Genomic DNA, 14,904 nt, shown 5'->3' with positions numbered 1-14,904 from the left:
AGAGAGAAATGGAGAGAGGAGGGGAAGACAGAGGGGGAGAGAAAGACAGATACCTGAAGACCTGCTTCACCACCTGTGAAGCAACTCCTCTGAAGGTGGGGAGCCGGGGGCTCAAACCGGGATCCTTAAGCCGGTCCTTGGCGCTTTGCGCCACATGTGCTTAACCTGCTGCGCTACTGCCTGACTCCCTTAAGTAAAATTATTATTTCTACTTTTATTTTGTATTGTTTACCAGAGCACTGCGTAGCTCTGGCTTATGGTGGTGCAGAAGATTAAACCTGGGACTATGGAGTATCAGGCATGAGAGTCCAACTTAATTTTTTTCTTTGTTACATATTACATCTTTAATACATATTAGTTTCACATGAGAGAGGAAGAAAAGTATTTATTTATGGGTGGAGGTTGGATAGTTTAAGGGCTATGGCAAACAGATTCTCATGCCTGAGGCCCCAAAATGCCAGGTTCAATCTTTCATACTACCATAAACCAGAGCTGAGGAGTGCTCTGGTTAAAAAAAAAAAGTGTGGGAATCGGGGTAACGCAGAAAGTTAAGCGCATGTGGTGAAAAGCACAAGGACCGACGTAAGGATCCCAGTTCGAGCCCTCAGCTCCCCACCTGCAGGGGAGTCACTTTGCAAGCGGTGAAGCAGGTCTGCAGGTGTCTTTCTCTTCCCTTCTCTATCTTCCCCTCCTCTCTCCATTTCTCTCTGTCCTATCCAACAATGACATCAATAACAATAATAACTACAACAATAATAACTACAACAAGGGCAACAAAAGAGAATAAAAATAAATATCTTTTAAAAAAAAAGTGGGAGTCGGGCTGTAGCACAGCAGGTTAAGTGCACATGGTGCAAAGCTCAAGGACGGGAGTAAGGATCCTGGTTGGAGTCCCTGGCTCCCCACCTGCAGGGGAGTCGCTTCACAGGCGGTGAAACAGGTCTGCAGGTGTCTGTCTTTCTCGCCCCCTCTGTCTTCCCCTCTCTCCATTTCTCTCTGTCCTGTCCAGCAATGATGACATCAATAACAACAATAATTACAACAACAACAAAAAGTATTTATGTATTGGGTAGAAACTGAGAGGGAAGGGGGAGCTAGGGAAGGAGAGACACACCTGCAGCACTGGTTTACTGCTTGGGAAACTTTTCTCCTGCAGGTGGGGTGTGGGGCTTGACCCTGGGTCTTTACACATTGTAACATGCACTCAATTGGGTGTGCCACCACCTGGCCCCTGTAGTTTTTTTTTTTTTTTTTTAATATTTTATTTATTTATTAATGAGAGAGATAGGAGGAGAGAGAAAGAACCAGACATCACTCTGGTACATGTGCTTCTGGGGATTGAACTCAGGACTTCATGCTGGAGAGTCCAACACTGTATCCATTGCGCCACCTCCTTGACCTTTTCAAAAGGCATAATTCAGTGCCATAAAATTCATCTTAATTGGGAGTCGGGCGGTGGCGCAGTGGGTTAAGCGCACGTGGCGCAAAGCGCAAGGACCGGCGTAAGGATCCCGGTTCGAGCCCCCGGCTCCCCACCTGCAGGGGAGTCGCTTCATGGGCGGTGAAGCAGGTCTGCAGGTGTCTATCTTTCTCTCCCCTCTCTCTGTGTCTTCCCCTCCTCTCTCCATTTCTCTCTGTCCTATCCAACAACAAAGCAATGTCAACAATGGCAATAATGACTGCAAGGAGGCTGCAACAACTAGGGCAACAAAAAGGGGAAAAAATGGCCTCCAGGAGCGGTGGATTCATGGTGCAGGCACCTAGCCCAGCAATAACCCTGGAGGGAAAAAAAATTCATCTTAATTTTTTTCTTTTCTTTTATTAATGGAAACATTAACTAAACCATAGGATAAGGGGATACAGCTCCACACAATTCCCACCATCAGAACTCTGTATCCTACAGATTTGTTCTCTTCTTCTCTCTCTTCTTCTTTCTCCTCATCTTCTTCCTGTTTCTCCATTTTTCAGTCTTAATTTTGGGGGCAAGGTGGTGATGCACTCAATAGAGGGCACACGGTATCAGGCACAAGGACTTGGGTTCAAGCCCCTGGTTCCCACCTGCAGGGGTCAATCTTCATAAGAGGTGAAGCAGTGCTACAGGTCTCTCACCTTTCCTTTTTTTTTCTTTTTAATTTTTTAATATTTATTTATTTATTTTCCCTTTTGTTGCCCTTGTTTTATTGTTGTAGTAGTTATTGTTGTTATTGATGTCGTTGTTGGATAGGACAGAGAGAAATGGAGAGAGGAGGGGAAGACAGAGAGGGGAAGAGAAAGATAGACACCTGCAGACCTGCTTCACCACTTGTGAAGGGACTCCCCTGCAGGTGGGGAGCCAGGGGCTCGAACCGGTATCCTTCCACTGGTCCTTGTGCTTCGTGCCACCTGCGCTTAACCCGCTAAGCTACCGCTCTACTCCCTCACCTTTCCTTTCTGTCTCCTCCTCTCTGTTTCTCTCTGTCTCTTAAGAAACAAATAAAACAAAGTGTACAGTGCAGTAGTTTTTAGTATGAGGTAAGTGCAAGAAGGAAACATACCCATTATAGTTACTCCCATTTTTAAAGTTAATTAATTTATTTATTGCCACCAGGGTTATTAACTCTGGGGCTTGGTGTCCACACTACAAATCTACTGCTTCTGGTGGCCATTTTTTCCTTCATTATTATTTTTTTAATCATTTCTATTTTATTTGATAGGACAGAGAAGTTGAAAGGGGAGGAGGAGATAGGAAGAGATAAAGACAGACACATATAGACCTGCTTCATGGCTCATGAAGCTCCCCCCTTGTGGGTGGGGAGCAGAAGGCTGGAACTGGACTCATTGTGCATGGTAATGGTGCACCACAGTGCTGCCCCACTGATCTGCTTCCCATCTCTGTGGGTCTGTTGTACCTATTTCATGAAATCATACATTATTATTATTATTTTTTTTTTTCTTGCCAACACTTAGTGTTTTTTTGTCTTTTTTTTTTTTTAATTTAAATGTATTTATAAAATGGAAATATTGACAAGATCATAATATAAGAGGGCTACAATTCCCACCACCAGAACTCTGTATCCAATCCCCTCCCCCCCCACCATAGCTTTCCTATTGTTTATCCCTCTGGGAGTATGGACCCAGAGTCATTACGGGGTGCAGAAGGTGGAAGGTCTGGCTTCTGTAATGCTTCCCCGCTGAACATGGGCATTGGCAGGTTGATCCATACTCCCAGCCTGTCTCTCTCTTTCCCTAGTGGGGCACGGATCTGGGGAGGTGAGGCTCCAGGACACATTGGTGGGGGTCATCTGCCCAGGGAAGTCAGGTTGGCATCATGGTAACATCTGGAACCTGGTGGCTGATTAATGAAGCTGGAGGTTGACATTCCGTTTCTGATGTCTCTGGACACGGTCCAAAGTGAAACAGGTCCAGGTGGTACTGGTTACATTTTTTTTTAACTGCCTTTTATTTTTAAAACATGTTTTCAGTGTTGACATCATAGCATTTATAAGTAATTTATCCTTTTTGGTATTTGGCTGAAAAATATTCCATACATGGTTTTGAACCATAGTTGTTCATTTATCAGTGGATAAACATTTGTTTTTGTATTTTGAGTATTATAAACAATGTTGTTATTCTTAATGTTGATTTAAATGAAAGCATCAAAATTTCCAAAGCCATGAAAAGCAAGTTACTAAGTTTAGTGACTTTGTATAGTATTTCTTTTGTCCCCTATTTGTTTCTAGACTCTTGGGAGCTTAGGATATTTCACAGTTCTGAATGTTAGCAACTGAAAATGCCTGTAGACGATGAAGCATCTGAAGACGACCCGGATTCACTTTCTTCAAACAGTGAAAGAATCTGCCTTTTCACATAATAGATCATAACAATTTCTGTACACTATGGAAGATTTTGACTTGGTGAAAACCTTAAAAAAAATTCCATCTACTGTAGAGTCTGATATAAAAAATTCTCCCTGTTCTAATGTGCTGAACTTAAATACTGTTAGGTAAGAAGGGGATAGTCATTTAAGAAATGTAACAATATATCCAAATAATTTTATTTGTATGTTTACAAATTCATCCAAATAGTGTCATACTTACTGATTTACATTAAAAAACTATTATTGTGGTCTGGGAGGTGGTGCAGTGGATAAAGTGTTGGACTCTCAAGCATGAGGTCTTGAGTTTGATCACAGAAGCACATGTACCAGAGTTATATCTGGTTCTCTCTCCTACTATCCCTTTCATAAAGCAAAGCAAACAAACAAACAAACCAAAAACTATGATTAGGGGGTTGGGCAGTAGTGCAGCGGGTTAAACACACATGGCGCAAAGCACAAGAACTGGTGTAAGGATCCTGGTTCAATCCCCCTGCTCCCCATCTGCAGGTGGGGTCACTTCACAAGTGTTGAAGCAGGTCTGCAGGTGTCTGTCTTTCTCTTCCCCAATTATCTTCCCCTCATCTCTCAATTTCTCTCTGTCCTATCTGACAGCGATGACATCAATAACAACAACAACCACCACAACAACGATAAAACAACAAGGGTAACAAAAGGGTAAACAAGCCTCCAGGAGCAGTGAATTCGTCCACTGAGCCCCAGCAATAACCCTGGAGGCAAACAAAACCCAAAAAACAACAAAAATTTTCAGTGACAGATAATAAATCTAAGGATATTTTTATTCCTTTTTAATTTTAATTTTTTATAAAGACTTAAAAATTTTTAAAGTATTTTATTTATTTTTTATTTTTGAGTGAGATGAAGAGAGAGAAAGAGAGAGAGAAACACCAGAGCATTGTTCAGCTCTGGCTCATGGTGATGCAGGGGATTGAACCCGGGAATTCGGAGCCTCAAGCATAAGAGTCTCTTTGCATAACCATTATGCTATCTACCCCGGTCCTATAAAGACTTTTTAGAAAGAACTTGCCTTCCTAACTGTAGTTTTCCTCCATTCCTACCTTCTTTTCTATGACTTCCTTCTCTTCTTTTTCTTCATTCCCAGAGCACTACTATGGTTTATGGTGGTGCCGGGGTTTGAACTTGGGCCTTCTGAGCTTCAGGCATGAAAGTCTGTTGCATAAACTGCTATACTATTTCCCTATCCCTAGTTGTAGTTTGCTGTACGCCTTTGCTTTTGGTACAATTGCAAGTATGTCTTAGAAAATTTAGTTATCTAAAACTATTGCTTCTACATTTAAATTACCAGTACAGATAATGTATAATATTATAGAAGTACCTCACCCATCTGGAAAATAGCAGTTAAAGGTGAATTCTAGGAAGTGGCCAGCCCAAGCCCTTTTTTTTTTTTTAAACCAGAGATTTTTTACTCTCATTTTGTACATGATCTGACAAACTTGATGGTTTGGTTTCTGTATTTATAGTCAATTAAAAACAAGAAAGAGAAACCCAGGAGGTTGTACGCTGGTCAGAGCCTTGGACTTTCAAGCATGAGGCCCTGAGTTTAACCTCTGGCATCCTTTGTGCTGAAATGATGCTGTGGTTCTCTTTCTCCTTCTGTGTTATTAACAAATAATAAAAAGGGGGCTGGGTGGTGGCACATCTGGCTGAGCACACATGTTAAAATACACGGGTTTGAGCCCCTGGTCCCCACCTGCAGGGGGAAAGCTTTACAAGTGGTGAAGCAGGGCTGCAGGTGTCTCTCTTTTGCCTCCAGAGTGATCGCTGGGGCTGGGTGCCTGCACTATGAGTCTTCCTGGTGGCTATGTTTTCTATTTTTGCTGGATAGGACAGAAATCGAGAAAGGAGGGGAAGACGGGAGAGAAAGTTGTGAAGCAACTCCTCTGCTGGTGGAGAGCTGGGGGCTCGAACTGGGGCCCTTGTGCTTTGTGCCATGTTCGCTTAACCTGGTGCACTAATGCCCAGCCTCTCTCCCTCTCTCTTTTAAATTTTTTTTTTTATTTTTTTTATTTATTATTGGATAGAGACAGAAATTGAGAGGAGAGAGGGAGACACCTGCATCCCTGCTTCACCACTCATGAAGCTTCCCCTTGTTGGTCTCTCTCCCTCTCTATAACCCCCTTTTCTCAATTTCTGGCTGTCTTTATCCAATAAAGAAAGATAATACAGAAAAAAACAAGAATCAGGTTAACATTCTAAAAAACCAGTCTTTTAAAAAGATTTATTATCTTTATTTAATTATTGGTAAGAGACAGCCAGAAATAAAGAGGGAAAGGGGAGACAGAGAGGGGAGAGACAGAAAGACACCTGCAGCACTGTTGCACCACTTGTAAAGCTTTCCCTCTGCAGGTGGGGACCGGAGGCTTGAACCCAGGTCTTTGTGCACTGCAACATGTGCACTTAACCAGGTGCACCACCACCCCGCCCCTGAAAAAAAATTTTTTTTATATATATTTTCTCTTTTGTTGCCCTTGTTTTTCATTATTGTTGTTATTGATGTGGTCATTGTTGGATAGGACAGAGAGAAATGGAGAGAGGAAGGGAAGACAGAAAGTAGGAGAGAAGCATTGGCACCTGCAGACCTGCTTCACTACCTGTGAAGCGACTCCCTTGTAGGTGGGGAGCCGGGGGCTGGAACTGGGATCCTAACTCTTATCCTTGCTTTGCACCACGTGTGCTTAACCCGCTGCGTTGTCACCTGACTCCTGAAAAAAAAAAAAACCAACTTAAGAACAAAGAGGTAGGGACCATTTAAAGAGATCAGTTAGGGGGAGAAAAAAGGCATAAGAAGTTAAAAGCCTTGGGCCAGCTGTCAAAGGAGCACATATCTGCACCCATGGGGCCTGGGAGAAATCTTATGTGCTATGAAGTAAATGAGTTTCTTTCTTTCTTTCTTTTTTTTTTTTTTTTTTAAAGATTTTATTAATTTATTGATGAGAAAGATAGGAGAAAAGAGATCAAGAACCAGACATCACTTTGGTACATGTGCTGCCGGGGATTGAACTCAAGACCTCACGCTTGAGAATCCAAAGCTTTATCACTGCGCCACCTCCTGGACGACCTTCTTAAAAAAGGTGTTTGTGGTCCGGGAGGTGGCGCAGTGATAAAGCTTTGGGTTCTCAAGCATGAGGTCCGGAGTTGATCCCCGGCAGCACATGTGCCAGAGTGATGTCTGGTTCTTTCTCTCTCCTCCTATCTTTCTCATAAATAAATAAAATCTTAAAAACAAACAAACAGAAAGGTGTTCTCTGTCTGTCCTCCTCAGGAGGAATTCAAGGCAGCTTACCAGAAAATGCTAAATAGGAGAAAACAGAAATTGAAAGTGGGGTGGATGGGGAAAACCAAGAAGTGTGGGAAATGATCAAGAAGAGATGTCTGCATAGTAATCCATACCCAGTGGGTGAATGCTTGTTTCCTGTGCCATTTGGTGGCCCATTTGAAGCTCAGTTCTTGGAAGATCTCCCTTTAGACCATGCTGGGTAGTGTTTGATTTGCCTGAAAGTACCTAAGTGCCTTTCTAAGGAAAGTGTAACTGAACTCATCTCCTTTCTCACTGTGACTGGCAGTTAAATTAGCCACATATAAATCTGATTATTATACAAGGTAAACTCCTATGGATAGCATATTATACTCTGTTCCACTTGAAAAAAAAATATATGTATATTTGTTATTTCATTCTTATTCTCATTAGTGTCCTCTTAAAAATAAACACTTTGTGAGACAAAGTGGGGTATTAATAAGTAGCTGAAAGGCCCTTTTTGGTGACTGGAATTTAAACAAATCTTTTTTTTTCTTTTTTTCCTCCAGGGTTATTGCTGGGCTCGGTGCCTGCACCATGAATCTACCGCTCCTGGAGGCCATTTTTTCCCCCTTTTTGTTGCCCTTGTTGTAGCCTCATTGTGGTTATTATTATTGCCATTGTTGATGTTGTTCGTTGTTGGATAGGACAGAGAGAAATGGAGAGAGGAGGGGAAGACAGAGAGGGGGAGAGAAAGATAGACACCTGCAGACCTGCTTCACCGCCTGTGAAGCGACTCCCCTGCAGGTGGGGAGCTGGGGGCTGGAACCGGGATCCTTGTGCTTTGCACCACATGCGCTTAACCCACTGCACCACCACCCGACCCCCAATTTAAACAAATCTTACTGTCTTTATAATGTCCTATATACTTTTAGAAAGCAAATCTGAAATAAACTCGTCTTAAATTCAGAAAAGCAGTCTTCCTGAAAAAAGAAATGCTATTTTGCACACTGAATAGGCTAAATAAGACTGAATATTTGCTGCTAATTTGCTTGACACAACTTTTATTCAAAGACAGTCCAAAGATAAGCATCTGCTTATCACACAGAATTAGAGGGAATCCAATTAACAAGATTGACTGTAATTCTGGGCTGAGGAAGAAGAATTTCCATCACAATGAAGGACTGTTCTCAGTGTGGAGAACTAATCCTGTAGAGTAATTTGGATGGTACAAGCTATAAATTTTTCTTACTATTGTTTAGCAGAAGCTTATTTTCTGCTGGTGCTTCAGAATGTTCTCTGGGTTCTGAAGAAGCTCTTTTTATTATGTTCTTTAAAACAAACAAACAAACAAACAAAAAACTACTAAAGTATTGCCTATCTTTTCATTGCTATTTTCCTTTCCTGGACAAACTTGTGATCAGATTTTTTAACAAATGAGGTGCCATTAAAAAGGATTAAATGTCAGTGGTTTTGTACTGCTCTGCTAAATCTTGAACTACTGAATTATTCAACGTTTTGGTAGAATGAAGGAAACCATTTGAATTATTTATGTTTCAACAGAAGTAGTCCCCACCTTAGTACAAATGGGGTATCCTCTTTCTCAGGGAAGACCAGACCATCTGTGATTCAAGGCACAGTTGAAGTCTTAACTTCTTTAATGCAAGAACTACAAAACAGTGGAAAGACCGATTCGGAACTTTGGAAAAACTGTGAGGTATCTAGTTCTGCTTTATTTATTTTTTTTGGAATTAAATAATTCTACTTATTTATGTATCATTACTCTAAATTACTAGAGATTTATATCCTAAAGAGCATGTTACTAAAGTTACTGCTAAAGTAAAAATTAGCTCAAGTGTATTAATTGGGGAATCATATTGAACAGATGTGGAAAAGATAATCCAAACTTAAAAAAAATTAAATATTTATTTATTTTCATTTTTGTTGCCCTTGTTTTTTCATTGTTGTTGTAGTTATTGTTGTTGTTAGATAGGACAGAGAGAAGTGGAGAGAGGAGGGAAAACGGAGGGGGAGAGAAAGATAGACACTTGCAGACCTGCTTTACCACCTGTGAAGCGACTCACCTACAGGTGGGGAGCCAGGGCTGGAACCAGGATCCTTATGTCGGTCTTTGAGCATTGCACTACCTGCGCTTAACCCGGGGGGGTATCACCCTTCTCCCTTATTTGTTTGTTTGTTTATTTTTAAAATTTCTTTATTGGGAAATTAATGTTTTACATTCGACAGTAAATAAAATAGTTTGTACATGCATAACATTTCCCAGTTTTCCATATAACAGTGCAACCCCCTATTTGTTTATTTTTAACCAGAGCATGGCTCAGTGCTATCTTATGGTAGTACTGAACCAGGGCTGAACTTTGGACTTCAGGCATGAAAGCCTTTCTGCATAACTGTTATGCTATCTTCTCTCCACTTATACTTTATTTTTACATTTTTTATATTTATTTTCCCTTTTGTTGCCCTTGTTGCTTTTTTATTGTTGTTGTTGTAGTTATTATTATTGTTTTTGATGTCGTCATTGTTGGATAGGACAGAGAGAAATGGAGAGAGGAGGGGAAGAGAAAGATAGACACCTGCAGACCTGTTTCACTGCCTGTGAAGCGACTCCCCTGCACATGGGAAGCTGGGGGCTGGAACCGGGAGCCTTATGCCAGTCCTTTAACTTTGAGCCACGTGTGCTTAACCCACTGTGCTACCACCCGACTCCCACTCCACTTATACTTTATATATTTATACTTTTGTATATTTATTTATTTATGTATTTTTTCCTTGGGGAGTCATCACTGATCCCACTTTAAAAACAAGGCAAAATACTGTCTTTGTTCAGAGAAATGAGAATTCTAAAATTAATAATACATTTGCTAATTGTGATGTTTTAAGTAACTCATGGAATTATAACTTTGTAAAATCTAAATCCACTTTGAAATATTTGAATGCTCTTTTTCTTAATTTTTATCTGCTTATTTTTATTTTTTTTATTTATCAGAATGAGAGGGAGAAAGAATCAGAGCATCACTCTGGTACATGTGATGCTGGGATCAGATTTGAAACCTGCTTGAGAGTCCAACACTTTTTGCTTTTCTTTTGTTGATAATATATGAGAGAGTTTCACATGAGACGGAAAAAGAGAGGTCAGAGCACATACTGGTACATGAGTAATATTATTTGTTGCACTTAAAATGCTATTAAATAAGTTTATTTAGAATTAAAATACTATAAAACCTGATTAGCAGTAACAAATTTTCTTGCATTGATTTATATCTTGAATAGGCTTTGTTTGTATCTTAAATAAGAAAATGGTAATAAGGATGTGATTAACAACAAATAGCCATTTTAATGTTAAAGTATTATTCTGTAGTTATTGTAATTTAGTTTTATGAGAATGGTACCTATTTAATTTATATATATATATTTTCCATTTTCTTAAATTTTTTAAAATATTTTATTTTCCCTTTTGTTGCCCTTTTTTAATTGTTGTTGTAGTTATTATTATAGTTATTGATGCCATCGTTATTGGATAGGACAGAGAGAAGTGGAGAGAGGAAGGGAAGACAGAGAGGCAGAGAAAGATAGATACCTGCAGACCTGCTTCACCTCCTGTGAAGCGATTCCCCTGCAGGTGGGGATCCTTCCGTGGTATTTGTGCTTTGTGCCACGTGCACTTAAGCCGCTGAGCTACCGCTGGCTCCCGAAACAAACATTTCTCTTTTTTTGTTACCAGAGCACTGTTCAGCTCTGGTTTATGATAGTGTGGGGGATTGAACCTGGGATTCTGGAGCCTCGGGTTTGAAAGTCTCTTTGCATAACTGTTATGCTATCTACCCTCTGCCTGAAATAGACATTTCTATGTTCCCATTTCAGCCACCTCTCTTGTGCCTCTGCACTCCTTGGCATTGGATCCTAGTACTGGAGATAAGTGTGGAGGCAGGGCTGGGAGGTGGACAAGTGAGTGTGTGAGACTTGTCTGATGGTGACAGATGCTGTCCAGGAAGACAAGAGCACAACTGAGATGCACTCAGAAACTCTTTGAGAGGGTGACAGTTGAGCTGAAATGGTAGGATGGGAAGAAGCAGTCATGTAGAGGACCTAGGAGGGAGCCTTGCAAGCAGAGGGAAAGGTTTTGAGGTGGAAGACAGTTTTTGCATGTTCAGGGGACAGAAATAGGCCAGCCAGGATGGGGTGTGCCCAGCAGGGGGCAGAGCATGCTGCGATGGAGTTGAGAGGCGTGTGTGAGAGCCAGACAGTGCACAACAGTGACAGGTTTTAGACAGGGCAGCTACATTTCCTGCTGGGTCCTCAGGGATGTGTAGATGAAGCAGCAGCTGAAGGTGACACAAAGGGGCTTCGAGACGAGTTCCACAGGTTTCCAGAGTCACTTGTTTTCATCTACTGTGCTTTAAAAACACTTTAGTGTCAGACTTTGAAGAGTTTTTTTTTTTTTTTTTTTACTTAAAGAATAAATGAATTTAGGCTCAAGTTCTCATAAAGGTAAATAATTTCTTTAAAAAATTTTTTTTGTTATCTTTATTTATTTATTGGATAGAGACAGCCAGAAATTCAGAGGGTAGTGGTAACAGAGAGGGAGAGAGACAGAGAGACACCTGCAACACTGCTTCACCATTTGCAAAGCTTTCCCCCTGCAGGTGGGGACTGGGGGCTTGAACCCGGGTCCTTGTGCATTATAACATGTGCACTCAATCAGGTGTGCCACCACCCAGCCCAGTAAATAATTTCTTATTGTGCTATATTTTTATTTTACCAGGAAACTGCCCACCTCTGGCATATAGGGGATTAAACCTGGACCTTAGAGCCTCAGGAATGAAAAGTCTTTTATTTTCTTTGCCCCCAGGGTTATCGCTGGGGCTCGTTGCCTGTACTATTACTCCACCGCTCCTGGAGGCATTTTTTTAAAAAAATATTTTATTTATTTATGAGAAAGATAGGAGAGAGAAAGAACCAGACATCACTCTGGCACATGTATTGCCGGGGATCGAACTCTGGACCTCATGTTTGAGAGTCCAAAGCTTTATCACTGCACCACCTCCCGGACCATACCTGGAGGCCTTTTCCCCCTTATTTTTTGTTGTCCTTGTTGTTCTTATTGTTATTGTTGTCATTGCTGTTGTTGGATAGGACAGAGAGAAATCAAGAAAGGAGGGGGAGACGGGGAGAGAAAAACAGACACCTGCAGATCTGCTTCACCACCTGTGAAGTGACCCCCCTGCAGGTGGGGAGCGGGGGGCTTGAACCAGGATCCTTATGCTGGTCCTTGCATTTCATGCCATGTGTGCTTAACCTGCCTGCTCCCTGCATGAATATATTTTTACACAACCACTGTTGCTTGGGGCTAGGAGACAGCACCTCACCCAGTGCACACTTTTTAAAAAAATATATTATTTATTTTGCATAGCCAAAGAGAAACTGAAAGGGAAGGGAAGATGGAGAGAGAGACCTGAAGCACTGCTTCATCACTCAGGAAGTTCCTCCCTACAGGTGGGGGCCAGGGCCTTGAACACAGTTCCTTGTGCATTTAACCCTTGTGCTCCACAAGGTGTGTGCCACCACTCCAGCCCCCACCTAATACACATTTTGCTGCACATGAGAACCTATGTTCAAGCCTCCAGCTACCACCACATGGGATCACGATGCAAAGATGCTCTCCCTCCCTCTCATTCACTGAAATAAAGAGAAAAATAGAATCCATTGGGATGTGTGGAATTGCTCCAACACAGTCTTCTGGCAAAGTCCTAGTAGCAAAAATACAAAAAAAAAGGGTGGGGGTGAGTGCTTAGGCATATATGTCCTTGCACTTTTGCATTAAATAATGGTTCCATTTTCTGTTTTTTTGATCGTGAACATCAAACCCAGCGTCCTAGAGATGTGAAGAAGGCATTCTACCACTGAGCTACATCCCCTAAATAGTTTTAGAGCTATTTAATTTAGCTTATAAAGTTTACATTAAGTGGTCCTGGAAGTGGCACAGTGGATAAAGCACTGGACTCTCAAGCATGAGGTCCTGAGTTCAATCCCTGGCAGCATATGTAGCAGAATGATGTCTGGCTCTTAATCTCTCTCAAACAAATACTAAACTATATTAAAAACAAAGTTTACATTAAAATACATTTTATTTATTTTAAGTTTTTATTTGTTTGTGAAGATAAGGGAGAGAGGAAGAACCATACATCGGGGAGACATTGGGGGTCGGGCGGTAGCGCATCGGGTTAAGCACACATGGCACAAAGCACAAAAACCGACGTAAGGATCTTGGTTTAAGCCCCTGATTCCCCACCTGCAGGGGGGTCGCTTCACAAATGAAGCAGGTCTGCAAGTGTCTGTCTTTCTCTCCCCCCCCCACCCCCCCGTCTCCTGTCCTCTCTTGAGTTCTCTCTGTCTTATCCAACAACAACATCAATGACAACAATAACAATGACAACAAAATGGGAAAAATGGCCTCTGGTGCTGTGTTGGGGATTGAACTGAGGAACTCACGCTTGAGAGTCTATTACTTTATCTACTGTGCCACCTTTTGTACCTCTAAAACACTTTTTTTTTTTTGGCCTCCAGGGCTATCTATGGGGCTCTGGGCCTGCAGTACGAATCCACTGCTCCTGGCAGCCATCTTTTTTATAAAAAAAATTTTATTTATTTATTAATGAGAGGGATAGGAGGAAAGAGAAAGAACCAGACATCACTCTGGTATATGTGCTGCCAGAGACTGAACTCAGGACCTCATGCTTGAGAGTCAACACTATCCATTGCACCACCTCCAGGACCATGCATCCATCTTTTTTCCATTGTTATTGGAACTGTTGTTGCTGCTGCTGTTGTTGGATAGGACAGAGAGAAATTGAGAGGAGGGGAATACAGAGGGGGAAGAAAGAGACTTGCAGACCTACTTCACTGCTTGTGAAGTGACCCCCTCTGCAGGTGGGGATGCTGGGGCTTTAACCGGGATCCTTGCTGTGGTCCTTGCGCCTTTCACCATGTGCACTTAACCCAGCATGTTGCTGCCTGGTCCCCTAAAATAAATTTTAAAGAAGGTTCTTTCCTCATTGGAGGAAATCTGTGAAGTAGCTGGTTAAAATATTTTTTGCATCACTTGGGAGTTGGCACAGTGCATAAAGTGTTGGATTTTCAAGCATGAGGTCTTGAGTTTGATCTCCAGTATCACACGTGCAAAACTGATGCTCTGGTTCTTTAATAGAAAGTTAATTTTTACTATTAAGTCATTAAAGATCCTCTGAAACAAACATATTTTATGTTTTATTAGGCCAGGTGGTTACAGCTGTTCAATTTGGTGGAAAAACAATGTCAGGAGCAGGTAGTTGCTCAGCAGGAACAGTTCCACAACCAAATTCAAGTAAGTTACTTAGTTTGGCCTTTTCTTTTTAAATGTAAGATTTGCAATAGAATGCATTTTTCTGTATAGATTTTGTTTAGAAATTTAAAACAGTTTAGGAGTCAGGCGGTGGGTTAAGTGCATGTGGCGCAAAGCGCAAGGACCTGTGCAAGGATCCTGGTTCGCGCCCCCGGCTCCCCACCTGCAGGGGAGTCGCTTCACAGGCGGTGAAGCAGGTCTGCAGGTGTCTATCTTTCTCTCCCCCTATGTCTTCCCCCTCTCTCTCCATTTCTCTCTGTCCTATCCAACAACGTCATCAGTAACAACAACAATAATAATTACAACAATAAAACAACAAGGGCAACAAAAATGAATAAAAAAATAAATATTAAAAATTTTAAAAAAATTTAAAAG

At 41.5% G+C, this 14,904-nt stretch overlaps 1 protein-coding gene across 12 annotated transcripts in view; it reads left to right on the top strand.

Moving 5' to 3' along the window:
- MPHOSPH9 (M-phase phosphoprotein 9) overlaps nucleotides 1–14,904 on the top strand; it is a 93,953-nt gene that overhangs the window by 3,874 nt on the left and 75,175 nt on the right. For 6 of the 12 annotated variants that reach the window (XR_009550406.1, XM_060193236.1, XM_060193235.1 and 3 more), the window contains exons 2-4: nucleotides 3,720–3,982; nucleotides 8,694–8,847; nucleotides 14,422–14,511. Coding sequence is in view for 10 of the 12 variants with exons in the window: in XM_060193236.1 (XP_060049219.1) it covers nucleotides 3,876–3,982; nucleotides 8,694–8,847; nucleotides 14,422–14,511 (351 nt within the window). In the remaining 2 variants the exon portion in view is untranslated. Of the gene's footprint in view, nucleotides 1–3,719; nucleotides 3,983–8,693; nucleotides 8,848–14,421; nucleotides 14,512–14,904 lie in introns of those variants that run through there. The other 6 variants (XM_060193241.1, XM_060193234.1, XM_060193240.1 and 3 more) reach the window with 5 other exon arrangements.

Source organism: Erinaceus europaeus, chromosome 6 (assembly GCF_950295315.1).
Source record: "Erinaceus europaeus chromosome 6, mEriEur2.1, whole genome shotgun sequence".
NCBI classification, from domain to species: domain Eukaryota; kingdom Metazoa; phylum Chordata; class Mammalia; order Eulipotyphla; family Erinaceidae; genus Erinaceus; species Erinaceus europaeus.
This window is presented reverse-complemented; position numbering and strand designations above follow the sequence as displayed.